Source organism: Euwallacea fornicatus, chromosome 3, assembly GCF_040115645.1.
Source record: "Euwallacea fornicatus isolate EFF26 chromosome 3, ASM4011564v1, whole genome shotgun sequence".
NCBI lineage: Eukaryota > Metazoa > Arthropoda > Insecta > Coleoptera > Curculionidae > Euwallacea > Euwallacea fornicatus.
The window spans coordinates 3855222-3869916 of NC_089543.1; the positions used below are offsets into that span (position 1 = coordinate 3855222).

Genomic DNA, 14695 nt, shown 5'->3' on the forward strand with positions numbered 1-14695 from the left:
AACCGTTACGGCAGTAACACCATTAATGCTTTATTCATTCACTCATGAATAATGTGACCCACGGTATGCAGCAGTTAGTCATACTTATGTAATAATTTTCTCATTCTCCTTAAGCTCATTTAACAACCAGCTTAACTCTTGACCTTATCTGTTTTTGAAATTGCTTCTAGCGAATATGTTCCGCGTTTACCCACGCGGGTTTCCGAACGGGATGAAGAATATTTAGCTCCGGCTCTTGTCAAATGAGAAAGAGGTGTCTTAAATACGAACTCTCAAGATGACGACAATGATATTTCGTTAAGGTTCGTATTAATATTTGATCGTTCGGTTTAATGATAAACTTTTAGTTGTCAGGCACTTTTTTCGTACCTTCGCCGTTTTGCAGTAATTTACAAAAATATCTATGAAGGCACGTCATATGTTTATCATAATTTTACAATTTAGGTACTCTTAATAAAGCTGAAGCTCATCAAAACTAATTTTCCATTAACATATGAACCGGTTTTGTTGGCGACTTTTTAATTGTTTCCAGCTCGGCTAACTTTTAACATATACCTAAATTTTCTCTTCGCACGTCCCTATTAGTATACGGGATAGAATGTGGTTTCAACATGGGGGTGCACCTGCATATTTTGCTTGTATTGTGCAAGATGACCTAACCCATCATTTTTATGAACGATGGTTCAAAAGAGTCGGACTTACCAGATGGCTAACATTATGCCCCGATTTAAGCCAGTTGAATTTTTTCCCCAGGGGTTACACGAAGACATTGGTGTATGAAACTTCCGTAACTATCCAAAAGAAACTGTTAAAAAGAGTGATGGCAAATTCTATTTTCGGACCACAAAATCCCGACATTTTATAACGGGCACGTGATTCGCTTCATTTTAAATCTTTCTTATAATTTGTTTCGCATTATCTTTAATAAAAATAAAATAAATATTATCATCGTTAGCGCCAACGAGCTAACGTTACGTTCTTCATAAAAAATTACTCTAGAGCCAAACCGGCTCATTTCTGCCTAGAGGTTGCTATGTGAGAATTATTCTCTACAGTTTTCCCTATAACCTTCTTAAGTTTAGTACAACCTTCTCGGGACACGCTGTATATCATATCCAACTGACCTCGGGTCAAAATAACTTCGACATGAGTGGTAAAAACAAAAATGTTTGACAGAGTACATGTTCCATTCACACAACCATGCTATTGAGCGCGTATAAGACCATTAATGGGGCTATGTAGACAAAATTTAATTCGTTTTTATTGAAAACGTGAATGCATGATGATCGAACAAGCCGAATGTTACGTATAACGAGCAGCTGCTGCGGGTAAAACACCGGCGGAAAAAGGATTTCTTTCGTATAACATTCGTGATATTATCATTAAACACATGCGTTTGAAAAATTTGAGGAAAATATTCGGCAACTTACGGAATCCGCATACGAAGCTGAATTACAAGTGAATCATGAATTAATCTTGTTCTCAAAACTGGTCAAGTACTTCGGGCACACCATCTCACGAGGTAAACGTTAACATTCAGCACCTGACCTTAAGGAGTGATCAATTCCCTGAGACAAATGTGAAGTAAAGAGTTTCTTGGAACCAAACAGCAACTACAGACATTTGCAGAAGCCGACATGACATTAGCGCTATATAAACTACGGAGAAAGAAAACAATGTTTTCATATATTCACGATACAGTCAAGTGGTCACAAAGCTTAAGATAGCCCTCTAGTTCAGTCCAATCCTGGCTTACCTTACAGGAGCTTTTCATTTTGAAAAATATAGCTTCCTTGTGTCTGCTGATACCCAACATATAAACACGGTATCTACAGATCTAAAACTGGATTCTTATGCCACCTACCGCAAGGTTAAGAACTATCACAGCGGTGCCAATATAAGGGGTTTATCCTAAATTGCGCGATATCAAAATCTTGATTACCGAATAAATGTATTTGTTTGTGACATGTGGTTTTTTGGACGATATATAAAATGTCAGTGGCGCTTTCTTTTATCGGCTGCTTCTAAATATAAAGTGCAAATGTTACAAAAGAAAATATTTTTTTCTTAAATGCGACATAAAATCTCATCTCATGTCACACCAAATGAAACGCAATGGTGTTAGTTCTGTCATTTTTTTTATCTTAATTCAGTTTTTTCAGCAGCAGCTATCACATATATAAGCAATTAAATTATTCAGTGACGTATTCAAGCGATTCATTTTTTAACTTGGTTTATGGAGGTCAAAAACACTGGCAACCCTGCGCTGCCATCGAAGTGAAGGAACATCGAACATATGTCAATGACACAATTTGCAATTAAAAAAAAAATTTACAACAAATACACTTTAAGTAGTTTTGTTTTTATAAAATTTGTAATGTTTGCCGTTAAATTAATTGGAATTTCAAGAATTATTTCCGAATTCTTTCGGAATTCATAAACAATGCTAAAATTTGGTTCCAAACATGATAGCAACATTGTTTATAAATGCACAGTCCGTCTTTTAGAGGATACTGAAATATTGGAATGCGAATACAGGGTAACAACTCATGTTTGAGCATATTTCACCCTTAAAATATGTCATATTTGCACCCCTTTTAGCCTCATGATAAAGGAAACCAACTGCTCAAACATGTATGCCACCAGTTAAATATTATTGAACAGGATTATTTTGGTCTTCGATATGTGGATAACAATGGTCAGCGAGTGAGTTAATAGTTTTGTTGATATATATATGTTGTAATTTTTGGTTTTTTTCATGGATACCTTCAAAACTAATTGCTGTCTTTAATTCTTAAAAATGTACTTTGCTGAAAAGCTAATTTCTCAATTTAACTCTCTTTGTATCTCGTACTGATTCCAATGTTGAGCTTCAACTTTTCCCCTTTTATAGGAGTGCAGTCATATGTAGCTAAATCTAAATAGAGCTAGGATTCCCAGTCTATTTGGTTACTTAATAGATAATTAATTAAAAAGTATTTGAAATAATAGATACAACTGACAAATATATAAATATCTAAGATACTAGTGAACAAATTCTTTTTGTTTAGATATCTCTATATCAGTATCTCTCTGATAAAATTGTATTTGAAAATACAACTTTGTCAGAAATACTGGTTGACCATACAAAAAACTTAATTGCCAGCATATTCATAAATCTGACATATACCTATTTTTAACTTTATTCAGCACTGGCTGGATTTAGGAAAATCCATATTGAAACAAGTAAAAGATTTGGATCCAGTTCTCTTTAGTTTCCGAGTGAAGTTCTACCCTCCAGATCCCTTCCGGCTTAAAGAAGAGATTACTAGATATCAAATATTCCTTCAGATGAAGAGAGATTTATTGCATGGTCGCCTTTATTGTGGCTCAAGTGAGGCTGCAATGTTGATGGCATTACTTCTACAAGGTTGGTTCTACAGTTTTCTGGGGTTAATACATAGAAACTGCCTCTTCTGTAGGTGAACTGGGGGATTATGATCCTGAAATTCATGTAGGCCATTATGGAGGTGATCTTAAAGTCCTCCTTAAACAAACACAAACCATAGAAGAAAAAGCAATGGATATTCACCAGAAACAATTAAAAGGGCAAGACCAGTCTCAAATTGAAACTAGTTTTTTAAAATTGACCTGTCAACTTGACACCTATGGGGTTGATCCTCATCCTGTTAAAGTGAGTTGTAAATAGCAATTGTATACACTTTATCACCTTCTTTATTAAAGAACCTTTCTACAAAAATCTCAATTAGGACTTGTTGCAGGACCATAAAGGTACTCAGCTTTATTTAGGAATTAATTATAGCGGAATTCTAACGTTCCAAAGAAGTAGGAAGACCCACCATTTCAAATGGCTAGACATACACAAAATAAATTATGAAGGAAAAATGTTCATTATTCATTTAAACTACAATGAAGTAAGTACCTGCGTGTGGTTGCTGAATTAGTTAAGAAGTTTAATGGGCAATTGGGCATCAATAGAACAACAGATGATGGAAACTTTAGTTCTAGACTAGTGGTTAAATTATAAATTAACAAAGCAGACTGTTGACCTGTGGTTCGTGCATGCCCGTGCTAAATTTGGAATACTTTTTGTTCTAGAAGAAACATACTGTAGGTTTTAAATGTCCTACGGGAGCTGCCTGCAGGCACATATGGAGATGTGCCATGGAACAAATGCTCTTTTTTACGTATGTAGATTTAGTTTAGATTTAGTTTTTTTTATTTTGCTTTATGTGAAAATTAGGCGTGTTTGTGTTAAAATGTTGGTGCTTCTAATTGAAAAGATGTTTATTCCTGAGTTAAAACAAAGTGGTAGTTATCTAAATTAGTTGTTATTTATGGTATAGCATTGCTATTATTTCCTGCATGTCTATTAGGATTCTTACATGATAGCTATTTTCTCATCCTTCATTTTCTGCTCAGTTGCATCAATTGGAATCCTGCATTGTATGGATTTAATGTATACATGTTTTGCACGCAGTGGCTTGTGTTTGCACCAGTTTAAACAATAGTCTTGTGAATATAGTTTACCAACTAGTTCAGATGCTCCTCCGGTGGTGTCTGGGGGTGGTTTCTTTTCATGGGGAACGAAATTTAAATACACTGGAAGAACTGAGCGGGAAATTTTGGAAGACCATGGTTCACCCAGTAGAAGAGACTCAACTGTGCAAAACACATCAAGTGTGAGAAGGAAAGCTTCAAGTGTACCTGCAACTCCATCTACGCCATTACAACCTCACCTAGGTAAGTAAATTAATGATGCTACAAGATTTATTTCTGGCGGATTTATAAGAGAGCTTCTTTATCAGGTTATAGTACCTTACCCCGTTCGAGCCATTCTGATGTAGGAGGCTCACGTATGGAGACAAGCAGTAGCATTGGTTTGCTATCGGGGCTTGATGGCAATCCCGTCCAGGGCTATAGTGATTTAACTGCCTTAGAAACTGTTTGTGAGGATCAGGAGTCAATCAGTGCGAGAAAAATACGCACCACAGGTATATGCCTCGACACTCATTATCTCGTTTGTTCCTACGCATTTCAATTTATTTTCAGATTATTGCGTACTTAAATATAAAGACGATTCTATCGATAGATTTAGTGATTACTATTTTCGCGATTCGTTCGAACATTCCTCCTCAGAATCTCAACTTATAGATAATAGTTACCGTTACGAAACTACAAATCTCTCGCATCGTTCCAGTCGAAGTCAAACACCATTGCCGCCCTCTCAAGTTGATGGGCGGATTCATAATAATACTCCAAACCAAATTCAGAATCAATCTTCAAAGAATAGAAAGATGAAACGAATTGGTGCCTTTCTGCCAGCGTTCATGGCTGTTACTGTTTTTGTAATTATTGCCATTGTATTCGTATTCGAAAGTGATAATTCAATTTGTGAGGGGATCAGAAATATTCCAGAGATAGGCATGGTGAGGCACCACGTATATGAGCCAATAAAGACGTTTTTCCGAAACACTATTTCCTAAAGGCTGCCCTGAATCTCATTGTAAACACAAATATTTTTTATTATTTTAAGAGATGTCACGGTTTTGTGAGTTTTCGGTTATGTATCGCTAAAATCGTTTTGTCGAACACAGATAATTTCAAGTAAATCAGAAGGAGCATCCTCACTTTTAAACCATCATTGTTTACTTGTACTACTTTGATTTAACTGAAATGCTCTGTGACGTCCAATTAGGTACGAAAATATACAAATTTCAATCGAATCGTGTTAGCAGCTCTAAGTTAGATACTTATAGGAACGATCGGCGTGTATTTCCAAACTACGAGAAAGGTGTTTATTACAGGTAGACCTATGTTCCTAACCCGTAGATACGTTATAATTATTTTCACGTGACCTGTGTCTTTTATCTTACATTCCCTCGGCTAAGTAGTTCATGCACAAGCGTCATCGAATTAGATATGGCTAAGCTTTTTGGGTCATTTTTGCATGTCTAGTAATCTACCACCAAGTCTACCACCATCCGTTTATTAGACAGATTTCCCCGCCAGTGATAATAAGGCCTTAAACATATACATAGTTGCTGTTAATTTTGTGCGCTATGTGTCGTAGATGTTGAGAGTATAATTGTTTTTAGTATGTGATATTGAGAAATATTAAAGCAATAACAACTAAAATGATACTTTTCAACGAAAAGCTTGTACGCGTTTTAAGTGGACTATTGCTGTGGAGTCTCTGCTGCGAAGATGACCTAAGACTAAATATTATTGCACAAGTGATAATCCGACCCAAGAACTCAAGTTAATAAAAAGAAAAAAAGATCTTAAATTAGTTAAAAGGTAATTGTAATAATCAAAACTCCGTTAAACAAAATACACATCTTTTAAACGTAGGTTACTATTTTGTTGGTGTGTACTGAGAAGGTAGTTTGTGGGTTAGTCGTAATAAGTAACATATAACCGCATTTCCTTCTAGAGAGTTCTCGTTTGTGTAGTTGTGTGTTTTCTTAGTTGTTGTTTACCTTAGTTGTAATTTTAAATTACGAACTTGCACCTTATGAAATTTCCAAAAAAAGGCGGTTAGAATTAGAAGTTTTTACGTGTTACATCTCTAAAGAGTAAATCTGTGATCTTTTCCAATCCGCTGCTTTAGACGTACCTATATTAAATGATATAGAAATAATATACTTTCCAAAGAGCGAGTCCCTAATAATCAAAAATAGATTAACATATTTCTTTGTATATGATTCTTGGGAGTGCGATATTTCACGATTTTTGAATCAAATATATTCATACAAACATGTTCTGCTGTAAAAATAACTTTAGATTCAGTCAAAAATTTATATTTCCAGCAAGCTGATTAATTAATATTGCACTCATCAAGCTTTTCCTCAAGGCTTCTTTACAAAATAATTTAACAAAGCTTCTACATTCCATTATTGCTTAGTTATGTTTCATGCTCGCACAATAAATACATAATAGGTAGTGATATTTTTCATAATTATACTTATTTATGGGGCCATAACATTCCTTGCTTGGACAGCATCCTCTTTCCATATATTTTCATTTTATATCTCATAAACGATATATAGGGTGCTCCAATACGAATGAGGCACTTTGATAAATCGTTTGGAATTTAAAAAAATGTATTTTTTCTTTAAATAGAGCATCTTCAATGACACTCATTAAAACGAAACGTGGAATGTCTATTGAAAATAAAATGAGTAATCATATTGTTTAAATTAGTCTATTTAAAAATCTTTTTTTTAAGGGAAGAGCATGCTGATTTTAGATGAATGTAATTACACATGTTTTAAGTCTGAAAACTACGACTTGCATCGGAGTCAGTTTCTGCGGCTTGCAGTACTCGTCCTTTTATTTGTCACAACACTTAAGTTAAGCCTTTAAGAACTGCGTTTTGTAATAATTTTTTATAAATGAAATTTTTGCCAAATACAAATCTAAGTCAATTAGAATCTCATGTTTTATTTAAAGGTGATTTAGTCTTGAATATCACTTTACCTGAAACCAAATAAGGAAGACGTCACATCTGTTCGCAGTTTTATATTAAATCGTCCCTAAAATAATTACATACATATTGTTTTCCGACCATTAAATTATGAATAATACATGTGAATATTTTGAAAAGCAAAGTGTGGCACACCTCAAACCCTGAAAACAAGTGTAAATTCTTGTAACTTCTACTAAATTACAAAATTATTACTTTCAACATAACAATATTAATTAGTTTAATCAGGTAGTAAAATCGATTACCTTTACAATTTCTTACAGGATTTTCATAGGTGATAATAACCACCTTTTGCATTTACCTAGGTCTCAAAAAATGTTATACAAGTATATTTTCATATAATCATTTAATTATAGTTGTCACTGAATTAGTTTACTGACTCATAAGAAGTCTACATTATAGTGAATGTGGAAGTTGATTTGCCAACGAAATAATTTAATATTGTTTAAACAATTGTTTTTTAACACTGGGCTGAGATATGCTGTAGGTTTGTCCTTCTACCCAAGACCATGATCATCAAAGAACCCCTGTGGAGTTTCTTCCTCTTGCAGAAGATCCTGTGCTGCAATTGCTTTCAACACATTTTTTTTACTAGTTTCCTGGATCTCTCCCCCCAACATTAATTCATCCAATATGAAATAAGCTTTCTCAAAGTTAAAGATTATATCAAGCTCACATACACTCCCAAAATATTTATCGAGGAGTTCCACATATCGATGGATAACTTCCAGTGTCAACAATTCGTTATCGTCTTGTTCAATTGCACAGCAGAAGTACAAACTTGCGTACCTCTTGTAAACTATTTTGAGGTCCCTCCATTCGAGAAAACTGCACATTTTAGGTTTCCGGGCGAGGATTGTAGTGATTAGTTCCCGAGTTATCTTTTTCTTCAGTTTATCTGGATGGGCTACGTACCACTTTTGAAGTCTTAGTTTGCCTTGTCGGCTGAATAACAGCATAAATTGCATCATTTTTTCTTTCTTTTAAAGTTACTTTAATTGAGTTCAGGAGGTTTTATCAATATTTTTAATATGTAGGACATGTCAGCAAACAACTCATTAGGTATTTTCAAAAGAGTAATATTCAGTAATTGAACTATGAAGCATGCGCATTACCAAACTGTTATATGAAAACTCGGTTATACCGATTCCAAAGCAACAAGTTAGTCACGAAATCAACAAATTACTTATCTGTTGACAACTATTTAACGATACGTTCCTACCGGAACTGTATTAAATAAATTTTAAGCTGGAATTTTTCTAATACGCATGCGTGCGACTTCCATCACTGCAAATTCATATCTACTGTCTCCTGAACAGTAATAAAATAAAATGCGTAATACCTCAACATAACCTAATTGTGTATCATCCGCACAAATGTCACGTGTCTTTCGGATGTCATCTCTTGCTGCGAATAGTGATTTCGGATATGTAGAGTACTAAATATGAACTGGGTAATGTCTATCGAGGTTTAACTTAAATGAATTTAAGTAATGGTCATATTAGTGGGTTTATAAATTAATTTTTGAATGAGGAAAAAAATTTAAAAGTGTTCCAAAATTTTTGATTGGATAACATTATTTTTTTGGAAGACTAAAAGTAGAACGTTCCCTGGACTACATTAGATTATATTAAAATTGGAAAATACGTTGTACTTCAATGGAATTCTCCGGACATTTACTGGTAAATATCAATCTTTTTGGTGTAGCTTTATACAGACCCACGAGCCCGATGGCCGCATTTATGAAAGCCTAAAGTCTTAGGAGAATGCGGCTTCTTTCTCTTTCCAAAACTGTCTACATTTAACAGAATTAGAAAGAGCCTTGTGTAACAGCTCGTAATTTCGGTATATCGAAATTCAAAAGTTCCTTTGTCCGTTTTTCAGATTGTTCCCAAATTTTGCGCATTTGAATGATATAAAAGATGACGCTGCATGTGAACTGACCCTACCTATCAGGTCATAGATTGACTGATCTAACTGCCAGTTCATAAGTCTAATCAAATTCTTTCTTTCAGAGTACATTTGCAACCATTTCAGATGTTATTCCATCTCAAAACTGGTTTCTCCGTGACTGTTTTAACATCATTTGCAATTTTTGACCCAAAATACTGCGCAGCACATTTAATTAGAGCGAGGTCATAAATAGCTCATAGTTAATCTCTTCAATTAAAGATCTTGATACTGAATAAAATTTCTAGGTAGGGAAGAGCGCTCACGATTACTCGAAATACTACCAAGGCCTGTTCTAATTTTTATCAAACCACAGAAGCAAAACTCTTGAACTCTAAAATGAGGCAAATTTTATACACGCGATTAAAAAACATTAAAAGCACATTACTCAACATATCAAATTAATGACTAAAGGGGAGATAGAAGCATAAACTAAATAAAGTAAATAAAAGAGGTAAATCGGAAGCCAGACCTTCCGCGATTCCCCTTTATAACACGATCTACGTTAGATATCCCAACCGACATTAACCAGATGTTCAGGAACAAGAGAATCCCGTGGAACGTCTAAATATTCCACGTTCTGCAGACTAAGAAATTATTTATATGAAACATTTAATTCTTTGAAAAATGGTCTTGTGCTATAACTATTTATAAGAGGTCACACAATGTCGAAAAGGTGGTTTATCGTCCCGTAACACCAAAAGTAATCCACTGCTGGCAAATTGCGGCATTAAATATAAACATTTGAAGTCTCTAATGACAAATAAACAGTGAACATATTGTTTGTTGCAAAAAGTGAGGACATTTAACTCCGGAACTCTCTGAACAGCAGGTATTTTTAATGTCGATTCACACCTCTATAATGTCTTCCTTAGTAGGTACTTTGTTTATTTACTTTTGAGTTCACTCTCGTATAAGTACCGGCTTTTTACTTAGATCGCACGATTTATATCGATGCCAATTCCGTTTAAGTAAATTTTACAAGAAGTTTCATATACATAGGCCTTATCTTTCACCACCGCATTATTTAAAAAATCTCTATAAAACGATTAACACCACTTTTTTCATCATTTGTATTTGCAAATATTATAAAGCCCACGCTTATAAACTTAATAATTTTACTGCACTAAGGATTTGATTCGACGTACTTTATGACCGTATAAATGGTAAAAGACAGATATTAGGACAAGTGCGTGGAAGGACATATTATGGTACATCACACAACAAGCAAAGATCTTGTTTGCACTCGCATGTTTTCCGATTAAAAAATGAAAGTATAAGATTCCTTTGAGTCAGTTATATTTAACTTATGAAACTAAAGTTGAAAATGGCGTGGTTTTTCACAAAAAAAGTCACACTTGAGTAAATATGCAGTAATTAGGGTGCACAACTCTTTCAATTTTAGTTAATTAAAATGATTAAAAAATGGAAATATAAGATACGATAACCCGAAACTTAACAAATCCCTTTAACATTCAGTATTGCTCCCACGTAATGGGCCACATGTAACATGCATATCCTTTGCCAAAATATTATGATTTGGCTAAATATGTTTGATACAAAAGTTGACCATTTCTGATATACAGAGTATTAAAGTTTCAATTATTTTTTCAAATTTCGCTTGTAGGTATAATAGTTCTGGAATTTTCTGCTTTCTAATTGATCGAAATCCAACACGTTATGATTCTCTAAGGCATAGGTGAAGGATATTGGTAGTCTTCTAGCCCTCATTCAGTACGTGTTATGGATATTTTTGTAGGCGGTCTCGAGGCAAATAAAAATGCAAATTTATAATACATGTTTTTATGTTTTGTACAAGATTTTACTACTTATCGCCGTGTATTATTAAAAAACGAAAATATTTTTTCATGTGAATTCATTGGAGACACTCAGTATCTGGTAGAGGAAGAATTTCTTCAACTAGTCTGTAAAATTCATCATAGGGACAGAAATAATCGCACCCTGGTATAGTCAGCAGAATTGGATCATATTCAAGATAATTCTGGTAAAACAACTGCAAAAGAGAGTCAGATTTACGAGCTTCAAAATGCGGCGAAAAACTTACTTTAATTCCCCAAACACCAGATATTTCGTGGACTTCAAAGATTATGTGAGATCCGTAAGGAGGAATATCAGTGAGTTTGTAAGCATCCAAAGTTAATAGCGTACTTGCAATGTTAAGTTCATGTCCTGAGTAAAGGAAAAGTTTTCTGGAAGATGGGCTTAGAGTGCCGTTTATTTTGGCTTTGGTGTCGGCTAGAATTTTCCTAATCAAGAAACCTGGAAAGACGCATTTTATTCATTATATATTCCAATGAATTCATTATACCAACCTGCAGAAAGACGTCTAATTGCAGTGTTGTTTGTTACGTAGTAATAATAATCCACAGCGGCTGAATGTAGCGGTTCAGGAAAGATTTGAGAAGTCCACGATTCCAAAGTATAACCTATTTCCAGCTAAAATGCGATTTTTTTGAGCTTTATCAAAATATCCATAATGATTAAACTGATTAAGAAGGGTGTCTACTTACCTGGGTAGCAAAACCAAAATAATAATTGAAAGCATCATTCAACGTCAGGTTTGGTAATCCTGTACGATTTTCTAAAATACTCAGCAATTCTTTGTATCGCTTCTCGTATGCTACTATTTCGTCAGAAGCTAATAATTCAGTTAATAAAGCTTTGAAGGAGGTACCACAGACAACCCAAGGTTGGGTTTCCTACAAATATCTCATGTTATTGATATACAAAAACCTTTGAAACTTCACCTGATCACCGCTACTGGGATAGTTATAAGGAATGGGTTGCCAAGGCAAGTGTGACCATACTTGTTGCTTTTTCGGGGGGTATAATCCTGCCAAAACCAGTTCCAACGACATCTTGGTCCTGTTTACATTAGTAGATCTGGCTTCTAGGTAATTGATATTCCATGTATCGGTAAGGAACGTGTTATACAATTGACGTAAGCGCAGACCCATTCGGTACTGCTTCCTTTTACCGGCCTGCAAATTTTATAAATTATCAGCAAGGTATCGAAATGTAATGTTTACATATAATTACCTTTGTTAATTGCCCAAATCCCTCGGGATAGTAACTCTCGTTGTAATAAGGACTGTTGGGAATTAAGCTGGCTGAGTCCGGATTGCGGTCGCCATGTCTAAAGATCTAGAAAAAAAAATTTTTCTTGAAAAGTGCCATTAATGGTACCAAATCATAAATAGTTACCACATGGACAAGCCTTAAAGTAGTAGCGTTAGATAAATGAGGTAAAGCTAAACCCGATTGACTAGCCCACAAAATGGGGAAAACTATGAAGAGGGCGAAACTTTTCATACTGCTTTTGGTGCTAACTGACGAGTAAGGAAAATGTTATGGCAGGTTTTATACTAATCCATATCTCCACTACACGTGAATATAATAAAGTAGCTCGAATTTTTGAATGTTGAACTTAATGAATTTATTAGCAGCCAAATTTGGTATTTTTACGTACCTGTAGTCTAAAGGAATTAATAATTAGTACAACTTACGTTATTTTCTTAAGCAAACAGGTAAGCAAAGATTAATAATAACAATTTTGATAATAGAAAAAATAAACAAATAAAAGAAAAAAAAATGATGGCAGTAATAATTCTTTTAATAATACATATTTCAGTTTATGTCCGAAACTAAAAATCTTTGTTTCCCTTAAAGCTCACTACAGTCGATTAAATTTTTAATATTATATGTTATATATTTCTTATGCAAATGATGTAATTTAACATTATTTGGGTTTGGAAGTAGTACGTAGATGATTAGGATCGATAGTCATCAGTTACTGATGCTAAGCAGAAATTCACTTTACTTCTTTCAACTATTATTGTACTATTAAATAAAACTAATTTGGCATTAGATGTTCCCGACGGTACCGACGTAGGTACATGGTTATATGGATAACACCTCATTGCCAATATTGGACAATTTAAGTTAGTTATGAACCTAACCATAAAGCTACGAGTAAAAATTTAAGGTGAAAATGATGTATACAGGGACCCCACCATATTAGATAAACTTATCATGTATTTTTGAATTCCTTATGTAAGAGTTTCTAAACATATTTCATGTGACATGCCTTATCCCTAAACTCAGCAACTATCGAAAAATGTACGTTAATAATGCTAAATAAAAATTGCATTATAATTTAAAATAATAATTATGGTATTTCAGAAAAACTGTGCTCCGTAAGGCATGTTTTTGAAAATTAAAATGTGTATAAATTCAAGCAATATAAGTAAATAGATAATTAGGATTTTTATGTATTTTGCGCTTCGTGATATTTTGTGGTAAATTTAGAATATATAATATAATTGACTTTCAATTTCACCTTTTGACGATTTTAAATTTCGTGTAATAACGCTGTCGGTGCGACGCTGTCTTCTTACAAAACTTAAGATTATGAAATTTGAACATCCATGAAAATCAACAAGTATGTTTGAGGTTTGTGCAAATTAAGAAATATAAATTGTATTCTATTGAGACCCGGATTTTTGGAATAGTTTGAAAATTTTGTAGTAAAAAGTCTAAATGAAGCGAAAATCTTCAAAAATTTTGAAAAATCATGTTATAAAAGTTTATCAGTTGAGACGTCTATCTGTAGTTCAAAAATTTTTTTTCATTACCAAACAAAAATTGTCATCAGTTGTACTCATCAGAATAAATCACGTTTCTAAAATATCATAAAATGCACGCGACTTCCCATTTATTGCCACTAAATTAAACTTGAAATACCAAATTATCAACAACAATATACAGTTTATGGTTTTCTATGATAATTCATATGGATTAACTTTATTATATCATGCGCATTAATATAGAATGAATTTTTTTTTTGAGCATCGGGATTTTTAATGTTTTTCTTTTTATTTACGCCTAATTGCGACTCTAAAGCACAACATTTTTGTAGAGAATCGAAAACGAAAAAGAAAGTAAATCAAAAAGCTTTTAAAATGGAGCAGATAAGGAAATTAAGGCCTTCTTGTGTTTTAAAGTAGCTTTTATCTAACCGTTTTCAAGTGGTTTTAGAACTGTTGTGGGAACTCTTGAAACATGTGTATTAGTGGCGCCAACTTAAAACCCAACCTGACCTTAAAATAGCCCGGTCATCTCGAGAAATGTTCTTGAACATACTTTGTTGGCCTATTATGTAATTTGATCAGAGTTACTCTAACACGTATCGTTCAAGAGATGTTTTGTACCGTCAAAAATAGTGGATCTGGCATT

The 14695-nt window shown here is 33.9% G+C and overlaps 3 protein-coding genes and 1 long non-coding RNA gene across 6 annotated transcripts in view; 1 reads left to right on the forward strand and 3 right to left on the reverse strand.

Moving 5' to 3' along the window:
• Window positions 1-1835, reverse strand: part of LOC136350405 (uncharacterized) — a 44849-nt gene extending 43014 nt beyond the window's left edge. The window contains exons 1-2 of the long non-coding RNA XR_010734152.1: window positions 1757-1835; window positions 1431-1658 (exon numbers count right to left, since the gene is read on the reverse strand). This is a non-coding gene — a long non-coding RNA (uncharacterized lncRNA). The remainder of the gene's footprint in view (window positions 1-1430; window positions 1659-1756) is intronic.
• Window positions 1836-2397: 562 nt separating this feature from the next.
• On the forward strand, window positions 2398-7436 carry Frmd5 (FERM domain containing). Of its 3 annotated transcripts, none has more exons than XM_066302045.1 (9): window positions 2398-2539; window positions 2602-2706; window positions 3190-3409; window positions 3462-3673; window positions 3750-3914; window positions 4099-4187; window positions 4526-4743; window positions 4809-4994; window positions 5053-7436. In XM_066302045.1, the coding sequence occupies exons 1-9, from the start codon at window positions 2444-2446 to the stop codon at window positions 5484-5486; spliced, it is 1725 nt and encodes a 574-aa protein (XP_066158142.1). In that variant the 5' UTR covers window positions 2398-2443; the 3' UTR covers window positions 5487-7436. The 3 variants fall into 3 exon arrangements, with proteins under 3 accessions (XP_066158142.1, XP_066158143.1, XP_066158144.1); XM_066302046.1 differs by having other exon boundaries at window positions 4538-4743; XM_066302047.1 differs by having other exon boundaries at window positions 3762-3914.
• Window positions 7437-7509: 73 nt separating this feature from the next.
• On the reverse strand, window positions 7510-8801 carry AP-1sigma (AP-1 complex subunit sigma-2). The gene has a single exon (XM_066302048.1). The coding sequence runs from the start codon at window positions 8458-8460 to the stop codon at window positions 7987-7989; it is 474 nt and encodes a 157-aa protein (XP_066158145.1). The 5' UTR covers window positions 8461-8801; the 3' UTR covers window positions 7510-7986.
• A 2425-nt stretch (window positions 8802-11226) lies between these two features.
• LOC136350481 (venom acid phosphatase Acph-1-like) lies at window positions 11227-12806 on the reverse strand. Its single transcript, XM_066302218.1, has 7 exons — window positions 12665-12806; window positions 12500-12604; window positions 12208-12441; window positions 11971-12159; window positions 11773-11896; window positions 11505-11719; window positions 11227-11453 (listed from the first exon to the last, which is right to left on the reverse strand). Exons 1-7 carry the CDS (start codon window positions 12770-12772, stop codon window positions 11316-11318), a joined length of 1113 nt encoding a protein of 370 aa, XP_066158315.1. The 5' UTR covers window positions 12773-12806; the 3' UTR covers window positions 11227-11315.
• Window positions 12807-14695: the final 1889 nt, after the last annotated feature.

What these genes read in the sequence shown, in the direction of transcription:
- Frmd5 (XM_066302045.1), top strand. Translation starts at nt 2,444, where the DNA reads ATGCTAAAATTTGGTTCCAAACATGATAGCAACATTGTTTATAAATGC. An exon ending in GATGGCATTACTTCTACAAG is followed by an intron (nt 3,410 to 3,461) that starts GTTGGTTCTACA and finishes CCTCTTCTGTAG; the next exon opens with GTGAACTGGGGGATTATGAT. An exon ending in TTCATTTAAACTACAATGAA is followed by an intron (nt 3,915 to 4,098) that starts GTAAGTACCTGC and finishes TTTTTGTTCTAG; the next exon opens with AAGAAACATACTGTAGGTTT.
- AP-1sigma (XM_066302048.1), bottom strand. Translation starts at nt 8,460, where the DNA reads ATGATGCAATTTATGCTGTTATTCAGCCGACAAGGCAAACTAAGACTT.
- LOC136350481 (XM_066302218.1), bottom strand. Translation starts at nt 12,772, where the DNA reads ATGAAAAGTTTCGCCCTCTTCATAGTTTTCCCCATTTTGTGGGCTAGT. An exon ending in GATTTGGGCAATTAACAAAG is followed by an intron (nt 12,442 to 12,499) that starts GTAATTATATGT and finishes TAAAATTTGCAG; the next exon opens with GCCGGTAAAAGGAAGCAGTA. An exon ending in ATCCCAGTAGCGGTGATCAG is followed by an intron (nt 12,160 to 12,207) that starts GTGAAGTTTCAA and finishes AGATATTTGTAG; the next exon opens with GAAACCCAACCTTGGGTTGT.